Raw genomic sequence first — 14,627 nt, 5'->3', positions numbered from 1 at the left:
GATTGTATATGATATTCCAAATTTCAATATGATTATTACATACATTTTTCTCTTCCTCCTCAGAATGAAAAAATGTGTGTATATGTATATATGTGTGTATATGTATATATGTATGTATATATACACACATACATATACACATATACATATGTGTGTGTGTATGTAGCATTTTCTTTATCTATTCATCCATCAATGAGCACTTAGCTTGTTTCCATGTCTTGAGTATTGTAAATAATGCTGCAGTGAACATGGGGGTGCAGTCATCGTTTTGAGTTATTGTCTTTGTTTCCTTCAGAGAATTACCCAGAAATGGAATTGCTGGATCATGTGATAGTTTTATTTTTATTGTTTTGAGGAACTTCTACACTGTTTTCCATGGTGACTGCACCACTTTGCATCCTCACCAATAGTTGTCATTTCCGGTCTTGCTGATAATAGCCGTTCTTACTGGTGTGAGATGATATGTCATTGTGGTTTTGATTAGCATTTCCTTGATGATTAGTATTGTTGAGCATCTTTTCATGTATCTGAGATCATATCTTGAATTTTGAGTAATCTTGTTTTAGTATGTTTCATATATACAAAATGATTGTTTAATCCAAGTTGGCATTTATTTTATTTCAGCATTAGCTATTTGACCCATTAAAATTATGTAATAGGAATTATAATATGGCTGCATATTAAATGATAAAAGATTTTAAAGAAAGCCTAAGTGAAGACTACTTTGGAATGAACCATTTCAGTACTTAAAATTCTCCGGGCAAGTTAAATTTATATTCAGGTTTGATGTTAGCATTGCATTCTTCCCTTGTAAATTAACAGATTGGATATGTCATGTCAAATCTGACTTTTGAAAAGATAGGGAATACTCAGATATTTATAAGTAATTCAGTGATAATTTTCTCATTTCAATACATTCAACTTTAGACTGCAGAGATGAATGAACGCTTGCAGAAAATGGGAGAGTCTTCTCTGAGAAATTTTAGAATGGACACTGAACAAAGTTTGTACAAGTTCGAAGGAGAAGATTACAGAGAAAAACAGAAGGTAACTTTTTATCCTCAACCATTAGACTCTCAAATTAGCATTTCTCCTCATAACAGTTATAAAAAAAACACTGGCACTTACCTATTACAGTACTTTGCTATAGAGTGAAATTTGATGTAGGTCAAAAGATCTCATGTAAAGGGCTATATCTTTAATATATTTTACTGGTTTATTATCATCACTGTCATTGTCATTATCATTTTTGCTGCTATTGCTGCTATGACTATTACTTTTGTTTTGAGAAGCAGTATAGGGTTGTAGTTGAGTTCCTGGATTCTGAAACTGAATCCCCAAATCTATCACTAATAAATTGACTTTAGATACTTGGTTTTCTCATTTATCACGTGAAAGTTATAGTAATTACATCATAGATCATAGAATGATTCTGATGATGAAATGAGTTAATATTCCTAAAGTAATTAGAACAATGTGTGGTACTTAATAACTATATTAGTAATGATGTTATTGACATAGTTACTTAAATGCTAAGACTTTGTAAATGTGGTCTCATTTATGAAGTAATGCCTTGTAACATACTGCATGGACGGCAATGGTCCTATGAAGAAATGAGTTTTATTTATTTTGGTTGTTTTAATTAAATTTGTAGCTATAATTTTTAAAACTTTATTTTGAAGTGACTTTAGACTTTATTGAAAAAAAATAGTACAGAGTTCATATATATCTTTCACTGAGCTTTCCCTATTGTTAACAACTTACATAATCATAGTATAGTGATCAAATCCAGAAAATTAACACATTTTTCCCTAATGTCCTTCCCTGTTCCAGGGGATATGGTTCAGAACCCCAAATTTCATTTTTTGAAAAACAGATTCTTATTTTTAAGAGCAGTTTTAGGTTTACAGCAAAATCCAGCAGAAAATAGAGTTCCTATATTCTTCCTGCCCTCACATAAACACAGCCCCTTCCACTATCAACATCCACCACCAGAGTGGTACCTGTGGAACCTACATTGATATATAATTATCATTCAAAGTCCATCATTTGCATTAGGGTTTACTTTTGGTGTTGTATATTCTATGAGTTTGGATAAATGTATAAGTGACATGTATGTACTATTACAGTATTATACAGAATAGTTTCACTGATCTAAAAATCCTCTGTGTGCTACCTGTTCATCCCACCTTACCTTCACCTTCTGCAACAACTGATCTTTGTACTTTCTCCATTGTTTTGCCTTTTCCAGAATATCATATAGTTGGAATCATGCAGTATCTAGCCTTTCCAGATAGACTTCTTTTACTTAGCAATATGCATTTAAGGGTTCTTCATATCTTTACATGGCTTGATTGCTTATCTTTTTAGTGCTGAGTAATATTTTGTTGTCTGGATGTACTACAGTTTATTCATTCATCTACTGAAGGACATCCTGGTTGCTTTCAAGTTTTGGCATATTTATAATTAAATAAAGCTACCATAAACATCCATGTGCAGGTTTTTGTGTGGACATAGATTTTCAACTCCTTTGAGTTAATACACAAGGAAAATGATTGCTGGATCGTATGGTAAGTCTACGTTTAGTTTTATAAGAAATTGCCAACCTGTCTTCCAAAGTGGCCATATCATTTTGAATTACTTTGAGCAATGGATGAGAGTTCCTGCTGGTCCACATCCTCATCAGTATTTAGTGTTGTCAGTGTTCTGGATTTTTGCCATTCTAATAGGCGTGTATGGGTATCTAATTTTAATTTGCATTCCCTTGATGACATATCTGATATGGAACATTTTTTTATTTGCTTATTTGCCATGTGGGGATGTGTCTGTTCAGGTTTTTGCTCATTTTATAATCAGGTTGGTTGTTTTCTTATTGTTCAGTTTTAAGAGTTATTTGTGTATTTTGGATAACAGCCCTTTATCAGATGTATCTTTTGCAAAGATTTTCTTCCATTCTGTGGCTTGTCTTCTCATTTTCGATCCACATTGCATTTTTGTTGCTGTGTCTCCTTAGTCTCTTCTAATCTCTAATAGTTCTCAGTTTTTCTTTGTCTTTCATGACCTTGACACTTTAGAAGAGTATTAGTATTCAGTTATTTTGTAGTTTGTGTCTCACTTTGGATTTGTCTAACATTTTCCCATGATTTGATTAAAACTTTGCATTTTTGACAAGAATGCTATAGAGGGGATGTTATGTCCTTTTTAGTGCATCATACTAGGGGAACATATGGTGTTGCTCTATCTTATTACTGGCGATATTAACCTTGATTACTTTGTTGAAGTGTTGTCTGCTGGGTTCTCTGCTGCGGGGTTATAATTTTTCTTTTTATAATAAGTATCTTGGGGGAGATACTCCTCAAACTTTTACCCACTGATTTTAGCATCTATTGGTGGAGTTTGCCTTCAACAGTTATTATTGTGGTGTTTGCCTAATGTTAATTTTTTTTATTTCCTTTATTCCATCTATGCATTAATTAACTGGGATTTTTTCTGTAAGGAAGAGCTGTCTCTTTTCATTTACATACTTATTTATATTAACATGGACTCATCGATCATTATTTTACTTTTTGTTATAATACAAGTCTGTCATTTTGTTGCTCAAATTATTTTATAAAGCCGTTATATTTTTTAACTCACAGAAATGAATTTTACTAAAATAAAAATATACGTTACAGATTTGATTTTACTGAAGAAATGAGAGGTGAGCCATTTTAGTTTGCAGTGCAACTGGTATGCTGACAATGCTTTGTTGCTATTATTATTATTATTATTATTTTTGGTAGATTTTAGTGTCTTGACTTAAGTCTATCTAGTTATATCTATAACCTTAATTCTGACTGTTTACATTTTATGTTGATGAGATGGAGGTGATGGCCTGCATGCACAGGCTGGAAATTGCCTTCCTAATATGCATTTTAGATCTCATTATGTGATATGAATTTTATAAAATTTACAGTTATTCCTGTGGGCATACTGGTATTAAGAGTGTTTTATAAAGTGGAAAAATATTAAACAGTGAAGAGTCTAAATATCAGGGGAACTTCTTATCTATATTATTAGAAGAAAATTAGACTTAGTAAAATATTTATCTATATCTAATATAACCAGTTTTTCTGTGCTTCTAATTCTAGGAAAATAATGATGTAGACAGAAATTTTAATAATAGTAATGATGACTTGTATTTTTATAATTGAATATCTGACAAATCAGAATTTTTTTCTGAATATTCTAAGTTGAGATTATATTTTTTCTATCTTTTCATATTTCCTAGATAGGTTCTTAAAATAGGTTTATATTATCCTTTGAAGAGAATCAAAAACCTGCAAAAATGTTGTTTATACATAAATCATGAGAATTACATAGTGAAGTGATTTTCATATATGATTTGTTGAACCAATTGCATTACTTTACAGTCATAAGTAGTAAATTGTCATAATGACTGACATTGATCCTGAATAAATGAACCTGAATAAGTTTATATTAACATACTCATATAAAACAAATGAATTTAGCGTGTTTTATTGTTTTTGAAAGTTCAGGAATTAGTCTTTAATGCTTATTTCAAATTTGAATACCTAGGCCTTCAAGCAAATATAGGTTAAATGGCCAAGTGCATTACTTTTAGAAAGTTAATTTAAATTATTATTGATTTCTTCACCCCAAATGCGACAAATAAAATATTGGTTATTTATAAAATATTACTATCATCTGCATTAATCCATCTGAGGGGGAAAAGAAAAGAAAACTTATTTCACTGCTCTGGGTATTTCTCATTTTACATAAACTCACATTATACTATGCATATTTTATAGTTTTTAGAGTTAAAAGAAACCTTAAAGGTTATTTAGTCTAATCATTTTTGTAATTAAGAAATCCCATTATAGGATCTAGGACAGTTATCCAGCCTTTAAATGCAGTCATGCTGGGAATCCTACTTCTCTCAGGATAGTTAATTTAACTGTTTTATATTCTCTGGTTCTCAGAAAATTTCTTATTTGACTTATAAGCTCCTTGATGAAAGAGATTGTTTTATTCTTCTTTGTATCCTTGACAATGACTTGCAAATAATACAATAGGTACTTAAGACATATTTGTTAAATTGTATTGAGTAGCAAACTACTTTCCTGTGCCTTTCCACATTGGTTTTAATCTTATGGATCAACAAAAAACTGTTCTTTTCTACTTGATAGACTTTTACATATGTGGATGCCACCATTTCGTCTCTTTAGTCTTTACTTCTCTAGACACTGTGAGAGTTTGTAGATCTGTAAGCATTCTAGTCACCTTAGTTTATCGTCTACTCTTAAAATATGAATCTAAGGTTGGATCTCAACCCTTAGATAAGGTCAAATAGAATGGGACAATTATTTGTAGATTAATGTTCTTTTTTTAGGTCATTAATCTCTTCTGCGAAGGCACTAGGCTAGGTGGGTACTGTGAAATCAAGAAAAATATCAACTAGAAAACCATTCCTACAGACTCCAGAACTTTGTATTGTCAATTTTGTCTGTTGATTTTTAAATTGTTTTTTCTAGCTGGGTGAAGTTTTGTATTGCTACCAAATCGTTCACCCCACTTTGGATGTTTAATAATAACTTACATTTAACTCTTGGCAGTTTACCTAATGCTTTCACATATATGGTAACATTTCATCTTCAAGGTAGGTATTATTATTTCTATTTTACAGATGGGGAAAATCATTTCCCTAAAGTTATACAACTGATAAAGTGACAGAACCTGGTTTTAAATTTAAGTCTTTCTGATTTCACTGACTTTTTTCATAGTTCTTTACCAAGAGGATTCATTTAAAAATTTCTTTTGATTTGAAGGGATATATGCCTGTAATGTTGATATTTATAACTTATCCCTTTCAGCTATTTCCTAATTCATACACTTAACAGTTACCAGAATCAATCTTAGTGTTCCCTCTACATTATATATTATTTATTTGTTAGGCATAAAATCTAACCAGATTGTGCAAATTCTTCTCAATTACTAAGGTAGAACTACGTTTTAAACTTACTTAAAAAAAGAAAACCATCTTTGCATTTAACCTTGGTATACAGGGCAAGGTTTTGGAACTTGGAATGTGTAATTGTGACTTATAAAAAAAGCAAATTTTAATTCTTCCTAATGGCTTTGGTTTTCTCATGCTCCTGCAACCTTGATATGCTTGATTTTTATAAAACAGTTTGGAGTAATTAAACTCCTCATTCTTGTTTGTTATGTATAGCTTGGGATGGTGGAATGGATTGAACCTCCTAAACGAGAACGCAAAGCAAACTACGCAGTGGATGCATACTTTAGAGAGGCTTTACGTGTCAGTGAGCCAAAGGTTCCGAAGGTAAAAAACAGTATGAGGCCATTTTTTTTTTTATATCTTATAGCAGGTTTCTCTTGTAACATAGTCTGTGATTCAGATTTACTTATATTAGTGCTAAATCATAGTCCTTAAAATATAACAACAATACAGAAAAGTACTTGATATGGCCCAGCCGCTTAAATGGATTTCGTTGTATTTATTTTTTCTATGTATAAAAAAAAATGGTATAAGTATGTTCACTTCATATACTGAAAACGTATATATGTACTGCATTTCCCCCCCACAGGCTCCACGACCTCCAAAACAGCCAAATGTTCAGGATTTTCAATTTTTCCCACCACGTTTATTTGAGCTCCTGGAAAAGGAAATTCTTTATTATAGGAAGACAATAGGCTATAAGGTAAATTTTCAGTTTTTTAGATTAGTATAATGTAATCTTTTAAGCTAACATAATCCATTAAGCTAGACTAGAAGGTGTTCATTTTAATGTGAGAATGTAAGAGTAAATCAAAATATGGTATTTTTAAAACCAAAGAGGAAATTTAACTAGAAGCAATGCATTAAGCTACCAAATCACTAATAGGATTATCACTACGTAGGCTTAATGGAGAATTATCTAATGTTTCAAAATAATTTTAATAATGCTAGTGTGCAAGTGGTTAAAGAATGTGTAGAAAAAACAATGGATGTGTGGTTAGTTAGAAGCAAATGTCTGATAGATGATAGGAACTTTCAATCATTTTCCTTAATGAACAAGAAATTTTTGTGTTTATTGCTCAAGGTTGATGAAAGCCCCATTGGTGGTTAGTAGACTATGGTCACTTAGATGTTAATGATAAACATAATAATGAATTATATAATTTTAAAATGATCTTTTAGAATTCAAAATTCTTATATAAGTGGATAGGAACCCATTTTTGTGAGTGAAATTTAATGTTTGTCATACTAAAGCTATCACATTGAGAGATTAAGCACACCAGGTTATTTTTATATGTTGAAATTGACTTCCCAGTGACCAAAAGTATAATAATCAATAGTATAAACAAAATTATACAAATGAGAACACTTGTAATTTTATAAAGTTTTTAGTTTTATGAATTGGAAGCTGTGTTTTAAAATTTATTTTATGAACCATTAACACAAGTGGAACTATAACCAGTTATTTTGGTTAAATGCTATAATGTGCCTAGAAAAGCTCCATGTATGTAAGCTATTTAGTTAGTTTATATTTTGGAGCTAGAGTGGATCTCTAGAGTGTTTCTGCAGTTAGTCCAGAGTGGGAGCATTGCCGTTTGAAAGAGCAAAAAAACTTTGCTTGATATTTATGTACCAAAGTTTAAATATATGTAAATAGGAACAAGAAACTTAAGGTGAATATAAGTAGTTATTTAGGGAAATATAATTAAATTTAAATGTATTAGACCAACAGGACTGGATAAAGTCTTTCTTAGAAAGTCGTAGAAGAGTAACCATGGTCGAACATTCAGACCAGGGATAATAAAATGGTTTCAAAGAAAGTGAAAAATAATGATATGCCAGAAGAAACACAATGTAGAATAAAAGAAGTAAAATTAATAAAGTGATTTCTAAGATTTCACAAGATTTAAACGAACATATATTATCCCACTAAGGGTGATAAAAACTTTAGGTTTAGATCATTATTTTTTGTTACTTATATTGACTGTTATTAGTGTGACTTGAAAGAAAAATTAATTGAAAAGTTAGACCTCAGTAACCAACCAAATATCTGTGTATAGCATTTTATAACTTACAGAATGTTTTACCATATACTTTATTTCATTTCCAATAATCCTGAGATAGATGCTATCACCTCTATATAATAGGAGTGAGGAAACTGAAGTTCAGAGAGGTTCCGTGGCTTGTCCAAGGTCACATAACTAAAAGAGTTGCCAAGGGTGCTGGTCTCAAACTCAGGTTCTCAATGTTCAAATGCTGTGCTCTTTCCACTCAGACATTCTGGGCTATTTTTGCATGTGACATAACCTGCTTTTTCCTGTAGCCCTAAATAAGGACTGTGTTTACAGTGGTGTGACATGTCGTTTGGGAGGTGAGCCAAGTAGCAGTCAAGTAGCTGTAATAAGAAAAAATATCTCTGCTAATAGAACTGCCTATACTCCTTCTTTGTACAGATACTGAAATTCTGTTCCCTGTGATAATACAGTGTCCACCACATTCTTGCCACAGCTCTGGTTTTAATGTAAACAGTGCATTTAATTACAGGCAATTTGTGATTAGGAGTGAGGTCTTACAATGACTGGCTGGGTGGTGGCCAACTGAGGGAGATGGAAGGAGAGAGGAAAACTTAGAAGAGGGAGGAATGAAGGGGCAACTGTGAAGGGTGATAGGAAGGAGGGAAATATAAAAAAGGAAAGGAATGAATGAGCAGATGGGAAGATGGCATGGAATCCATGATGTAGCACCTTATTATTTTCCTCACCTCTCAGAAAGAAGTGACAGGAGAGGGAGAATGAGCAAAAGGAGGACTTTTTTTTTTCATTTATTACATACTTATTGAGTAAACCTCTATGTCAGGTCCTATGCCAACCACTGGGGATAAAGTGGTGAGTAAGAGACAAGGTATCTCAGTGCATGGAACTTATGTTCTAATGGAGACAGACGTTAAGCAGATAACAGAGTAATGACATTGTTATTTGTGTGTTTTTGTACTTATAAAGGGCGCTATAAGGGAGCATAACATGGGCATCTAATGTGGACATTGAGATCAAGGTAGTGGTTCCTAAGGAAGTGTCATTTAAGCTGAAATCAGAGAGATGCACAGGAATTAGCCAAGTGGTGTGGGTGAGAAGAGCTTAACACAGGTACAAGGGTGTTGCAGTCAGTTAGAAGGAAGATTGTCTCTTTAGAAACTGAAAGGCCAGTGTTGCCAAGGAGTAGTGAGGGAGGAGAGTGACTTGAGATGCAGCTGGTGAGCAGGTGAGATTGTGTGGAGCCATTATAGGTCATATTAATGAGGTTGAACTTTAGCTTTAGAGCAAAGGAAAAACCACCGAGATGTTTTTAAGACAGAGGGATAGGTGCGTGGTGAAATAATAATAGTGACTACTTATTTAGTCCTTACTTATGGTGCTTACTGTTCCAAGTTATTTAAAAGGATTAGCTCGTTATCTTCATAACAGCCCTGGAACTACATCCCTATTTTATAGATGAGGAAACTGAGGCACAGAGAGGTTGAGTAATTTGCCCTGAGTAGTTTGCTAAAGATCAACTTATAAGTGGTCGAGTATGATCAGATTTACATTTTTCAGAGATTACTGTGGCTGTGACACAGAGAATGGTGAAGGTGAGAGAAGATAGTGGTGGCTTAGAGTGTGGTGGTTGTGGTGGTGGAGGAGGAGTGAGAATCGATTCCTTGCCATTCTACTCCTAGCCTGTACTCTCTTCAGCCCCATCTGGATTACCTCTGTATCTTCTTAGACTTGCCTTGATCCTCTGGATGCATGTTTAGCCAAGGATTTATAAGACAAATAATACATTCTGGATGTTAGTTTTCTCTGAACCTTGTCTCTTCAATTTTTTACCAGAAGCTGCAGACCTGAGTTAAGGTGGGTACTTTAATTGGGTAGATTGTACGTTTGAGTTTAGAGTACAGATAGAAGAGCACGGCATGTTAATCATCTGCAAAAGTTTCCTTTCAAAGATTATGTGATAACTGTTAAACTGTCTTCTCACAGATATCTAGCACTGATCTCCACCCCCCACATATCTCCAGAAAACTCACCAGAGCCACAAATGAATGGAGCAATAGTTTATTCTCAGATGAACAGAACCACTGTAGTACAGTTACCTAGTATTCTCTATGTACAGTTAGGTTCTCAAAAAGGGACCCTCTTCCTCATTTCTGCTTGAATGATTATTAACCTAGGACAGAGAGGTGTTGTCTATATCTGAGGACCCTGTGGTGCACAGTACCATTTTGAGTCCCCTGTAGTGAGGGGCTCAATACTTTTGAAGCAGTTGGGAAAGAGCATTTTTCCTGAAGGCCTGTTTATTTGCATTTTTATTTTGTATTTGGTTCCCATCCCCCATTTTCAGCACAACAAGGTCACAGCAGTATTGCTGATAAGATCTGTAGTTTTGTTTTATTCGAGGGTGCAAGAAGTATTGGTTGTTTTGCCCTAACCACTTGGTAGATAGCAGTGCATATGCCAGTTCTCCCTTCTAAGCTTCGACCTTGTTGCAGGTAAGACATTCAAAAACTTTATTGCTCTTGCAACTTAAAGGAGTTACTTAATGCATTTAATCATTAGTTCACTAAAATCTTTATATTGGAAGAGATGACTTAATTGAATTTTCAATTGCAGAATAAAAAAAAAATCCAGAGTATTTAGAAATTCCATTGAATCTAAGACCTGGAGTGAAAGAGTTTTGCCATATTTGAAGGTGAATAAAGCTGTAGAACATTCTAACATTTATCTTCAATAAAAAATTCTTTAGGGATGGATATAAACATTTGACAAATTGAGGAAGTTCCATAATCTTTGTGAGTTTTAGTAATGTGTCATTGTGGGCCACCTGTTTTGCAATAGTAGAACTGAAACACAGTGAGCTGATTTCAGGTTACTGCTTTCATTTTGTGGGCCATCACATTTACTTTAGCATTCCATATTTCTATGAAATTCTTGATAAAACTCTTAAGAAACAAGAACAAAAAAAGTTCTTCACTTCTCCATGGAACACAGCTCTTAATCACAAATTCCTTAGGGTCTGACTAGAAATCCATGAAGTAATCGAGGGGTTTCCTTTTGAAAGATAACATTTTGTATTTTGTATATTATATGTCAAGTGTTGCGTGGAGCCATCAGTAAAACATATAGTAATAGTACCTGAAATACTTTTGAGATATCTGTTTAGTACTATTGGTCTATAATTTGTATACTTAACTTTTATATAGCACTTTGAAATCACTTCAGGAAGCTTAATGCCGATAAGAACATCATGAGGTAAAAAATGAATAGCTTTTAAAAATGATGAATATTAAGATTATTTTATAGGAGGAGATACAGGAATTTAGGAATTTTGACTTATTTCTAGTATAAAACTTTATATGTAAATGAGTAATTTCTAGAATTAAAATAGTAAACGTGACATTGATGAAATCATTCTAAAGTTTTGCTGTATTAAAAATATGACCAGTGGATATGGAAGTAATCTGTAGTGGATATGACATAATATTCTGATTTTGCTCTTATTGAAGTTTAAGGTGGAAAATTTTAGTATTGGGGATATCTGTATAGGAAAAAAGAGTTTATTTTGTATGGGTATATTATCCACTTTTTGTCATAAAATTAAATGCTTCATAAAAATTTCATAAAATGAAATATTTCATTTTAAAATATGGTTTGTTGGACAGAAATTTTGAAGATATTTGATAAATATTTTAAGATTAAAGAGGTTTTTCTCAATTAAAACTTGAAGCCAAAATAATTTTGCATACCAGCAATTTCAGGGTTCTATTAAACTTTTAAAGCTATATCTGTAATTTTTTCTAAATATTTTATTATGAAAACATTTCAAACATACAAAAATGCTGAAATAATTGTACAATGAACACTCATGTACACACCACATATATTTTCTAATTTATATCTTGCTGTATTTGTTTTATCATCTATTTGTCCAGTTCTCCAGCCTTCTATCAAATGGATATTCATCTTATTTTTTCATGCATTTTAAAGTTGCAGACATAAGTATATTTCACCCAGAAACACTTCAACATGCATATCATTAGCCAGAGTTCAATATTATTTGATTCTTTTTCAAGGTAAAATTTACATACAGTGAAATGTATAAATCTTAGGTGTATCATTTGATGTACTTTGACATAGCTGAAACCCCTATAAAGATATAGAACATTACTGTCACCCCAGAGAGTGTCTGTTCCCAGTCAATTTCCATATCTGTTCCCCGGACATAACCATTGTTCCGATATTATTTTCCTGCATATATTAGTATTTTTTTTTGTTCTACAATTTCAAGTAAATGGAATCATACATATGTGTAAGGCTTCTTTTACTTAGCATACTGTTTTCGAGATTCTTGTTATCATCAATAGTTTACCCTTTTTTTAATTGATGAGTACTGTTCCATTATAAACATAGAACACAGTTTGCTTATCCATTCTCTTGTTGATAGACATCTGGCCTGTCTTCTGGTTTTTAGCTGTTACGAGTAAGCTGCTGTGAACATTTGTGTAAAAGTCTTTGTGTAGATTTGTTTCATTTCTTTGGGTAAATACTTAGGAATGGAATTGCTGGTATGTCTATAATTTAAAAATTGAATTTAGCTATTGAAAAAAGTTATTTTTAATCATGCTTTTCACTGGGCTACATTTCATTTTTAATACAGTATTTTATTCTGTCAATTAATAACTAATATTTGAGAACATTTACAATATTAATGGAAGTTAATCTAAGAGAAGTTCAGCTTACATTTTTTTAAAAAAGTATTTCAATACTGAGTATGCGTAAGAGAGATAATTATGGTCGAAGTTATTATGTCAAAAACATAATAAATGTTAGTCTACATACAGTTCAGTTTTTAGTGTAAAGTTCTTGGGCTACAAGAAAGAACATTTGGTTTATTTCACTAATAGAAATATCTCTTAATGCTGGGATGGCCTCTTCTTGGTATTTCTTCTGCTATTGTTTTTAGCGTAGTTGTCTGTGATGGTATGAATGGAGTTGAGTGGAGAGGTACTCATCATGTTTATTCCAAATAGTAGTATATAACCGATTACTATAGTAATGAGGAGGTAGACAGAGAATGCAACTGCTTGGTACTTTTGAGGCCAGTAGCTTAAGCCTAAGGAGTTTAGCCAAAATTCAGGAATAAAAGCCCATATGAGATATAGTATGAAGCCATATTGGGAGCTCAAGAAAAGAGCAAAGCCATAAATTGCTCATCTGGCAATGGTGATGGTGAATTTTCCATTTTCCCTGTGGCTCTAGACAGTCTCAGCACTGAGTCCCTGTGCAAGCGCCTACCCAGGAGCTGCAGGAGAACAAGGGAAGAAAAACTGAGTGACAGGCCTAGTGGAGACAGTAACCCCTGCTTGGGCCTACATTTCATTTTTTTAAATTTATTTATTTTAATTAGTTTCAAGTATACAGTACATTGGCTAGACATCTATATAGTTTGTAAAACGGTCCCCCTAATTGCACCCTCCCTCCCCTGACCCTTCAGCTAGCCAACGTATTCATTCTAATTGTATTCCCTATGCTGTGCTCCCTATCTCCATGTCCATCTGTCAGCTACTAATTTGTACTTTTTTAACCCTTCACCCCATTCTCACAGCCCCCCAAACGCCCCTCCCCTCTGTCCATCACCAAATTGTCCACTGTATTTGTGAGTCTGTTTTTGATTAGTTTATTATTTTTATTCCTTAGATTCCTCAATATAGTGTTTATCTTTCTCTGACTTAAATACCTTCTCGGTCCATTAAAGCAATATCTCTTTTCCATCCCCTTCCTTTTAGTCTGTCTTTTAATCTGAAGTTAGTCTCTTATAGGCAACATGTAGGGGTCTTGTTTTCCTTTTCATCCATCTACTATTTTAGTTGGATCACTTAATTCTTTTCCATTTGAGGTACTTATTGATAGGAATGTAGTTGTTACCATTCTTTATTCCTGTTTTTGATACATGTTTTTTGTTCTTAAAGAAATCCCTCCAACATTTCCTGTAATACTGGCTTCATGGTGATAAATTCCTTCAGCTTATTTTTGTCTAGAAAGCTCTTTATCTGTCCTTAAACTCTAAATGATAGCTTTGCTAGATAAATTATTCTTAGTTGTAGATCCCGGGTCTTCATCCTGTCGAATATTTTGTGCCAAGCCCTTCTGTCTTGCATAGTTTCTTTTGAGAAATCAGCTGCCAGTCTTATGGGTGTTCCTGTATAAGTAACTATCTGTTTTTCTCTTGCTGCTTTCAATATTCTTTCTTTGCATTTAACCTTTGGCATTTTAATTATGTATCTTGGTGTGGGCCTCTTTAGATCCCTGATTTTTGGAATTCTTTGAGCTTCCTGGGGTTTTATGTCCATTTCCTTCACCAGGTTAGGGAAGTTTCCATCATTATTTCTTCAAACAGCTGTTCAACATTTTGATTTTCTTCACTTATGCCGATCAGATGGATATTTGGACCCTTAATAGTGTCCCATATGCTCCTTCAATTATTTTTATAGTCTTGGAATCTTATCTCTTGCCATTCTGATTGAGTGTCCTTGGCTTTCTGTCCTCTAGATAGGGCATTTAGTCCTCCTCTTTAC

General features: G+C 33.1%; 1 protein-coding gene and 1 pseudogene across 1 annotated transcript in view; one reads left to right on the top strand and one right to left on the bottom strand.

Annotated features, from left to right (window-relative positions):
* SMARCA1 (SWI/SNF related, matrix associated, actin dependent regulator of chromatin, subfamily a, member 1) overlaps window positions 1-14,627 on the top strand; it is an 84,531-nt gene that overhangs the window by 39,190 nt on the left and 30,714 nt on the right. Inside the window, 3 exon segments of the mRNA XM_006911764.3 lie at window positions 885-1,047; window positions 6,233-6,343; window positions 6,609-6,722. Of these exon segments, the coding sequence (XP_006911826.1) occupies window positions 885-1,047; window positions 6,233-6,343; window positions 6,609-6,722 (388 nt within the window).
* Window positions 12,895-13,294, bottom strand: LOC102883649 (annotated as a pseudogene).

Source organism: Pteropus alecto, unplaced genomic scaffold (genome assembly GCF_000325575.1).
Source record: "Pteropus alecto unplaced genomic scaffold, ASM32557v1 scaffold85, whole genome shotgun sequence".
NCBI lineage: Eukaryota > Metazoa > Chordata > Mammalia > Chiroptera > Pteropodidae > Pteropus > Pteropus alecto.
This window is presented reverse-complemented; position numbering and strand designations above follow the sequence as displayed.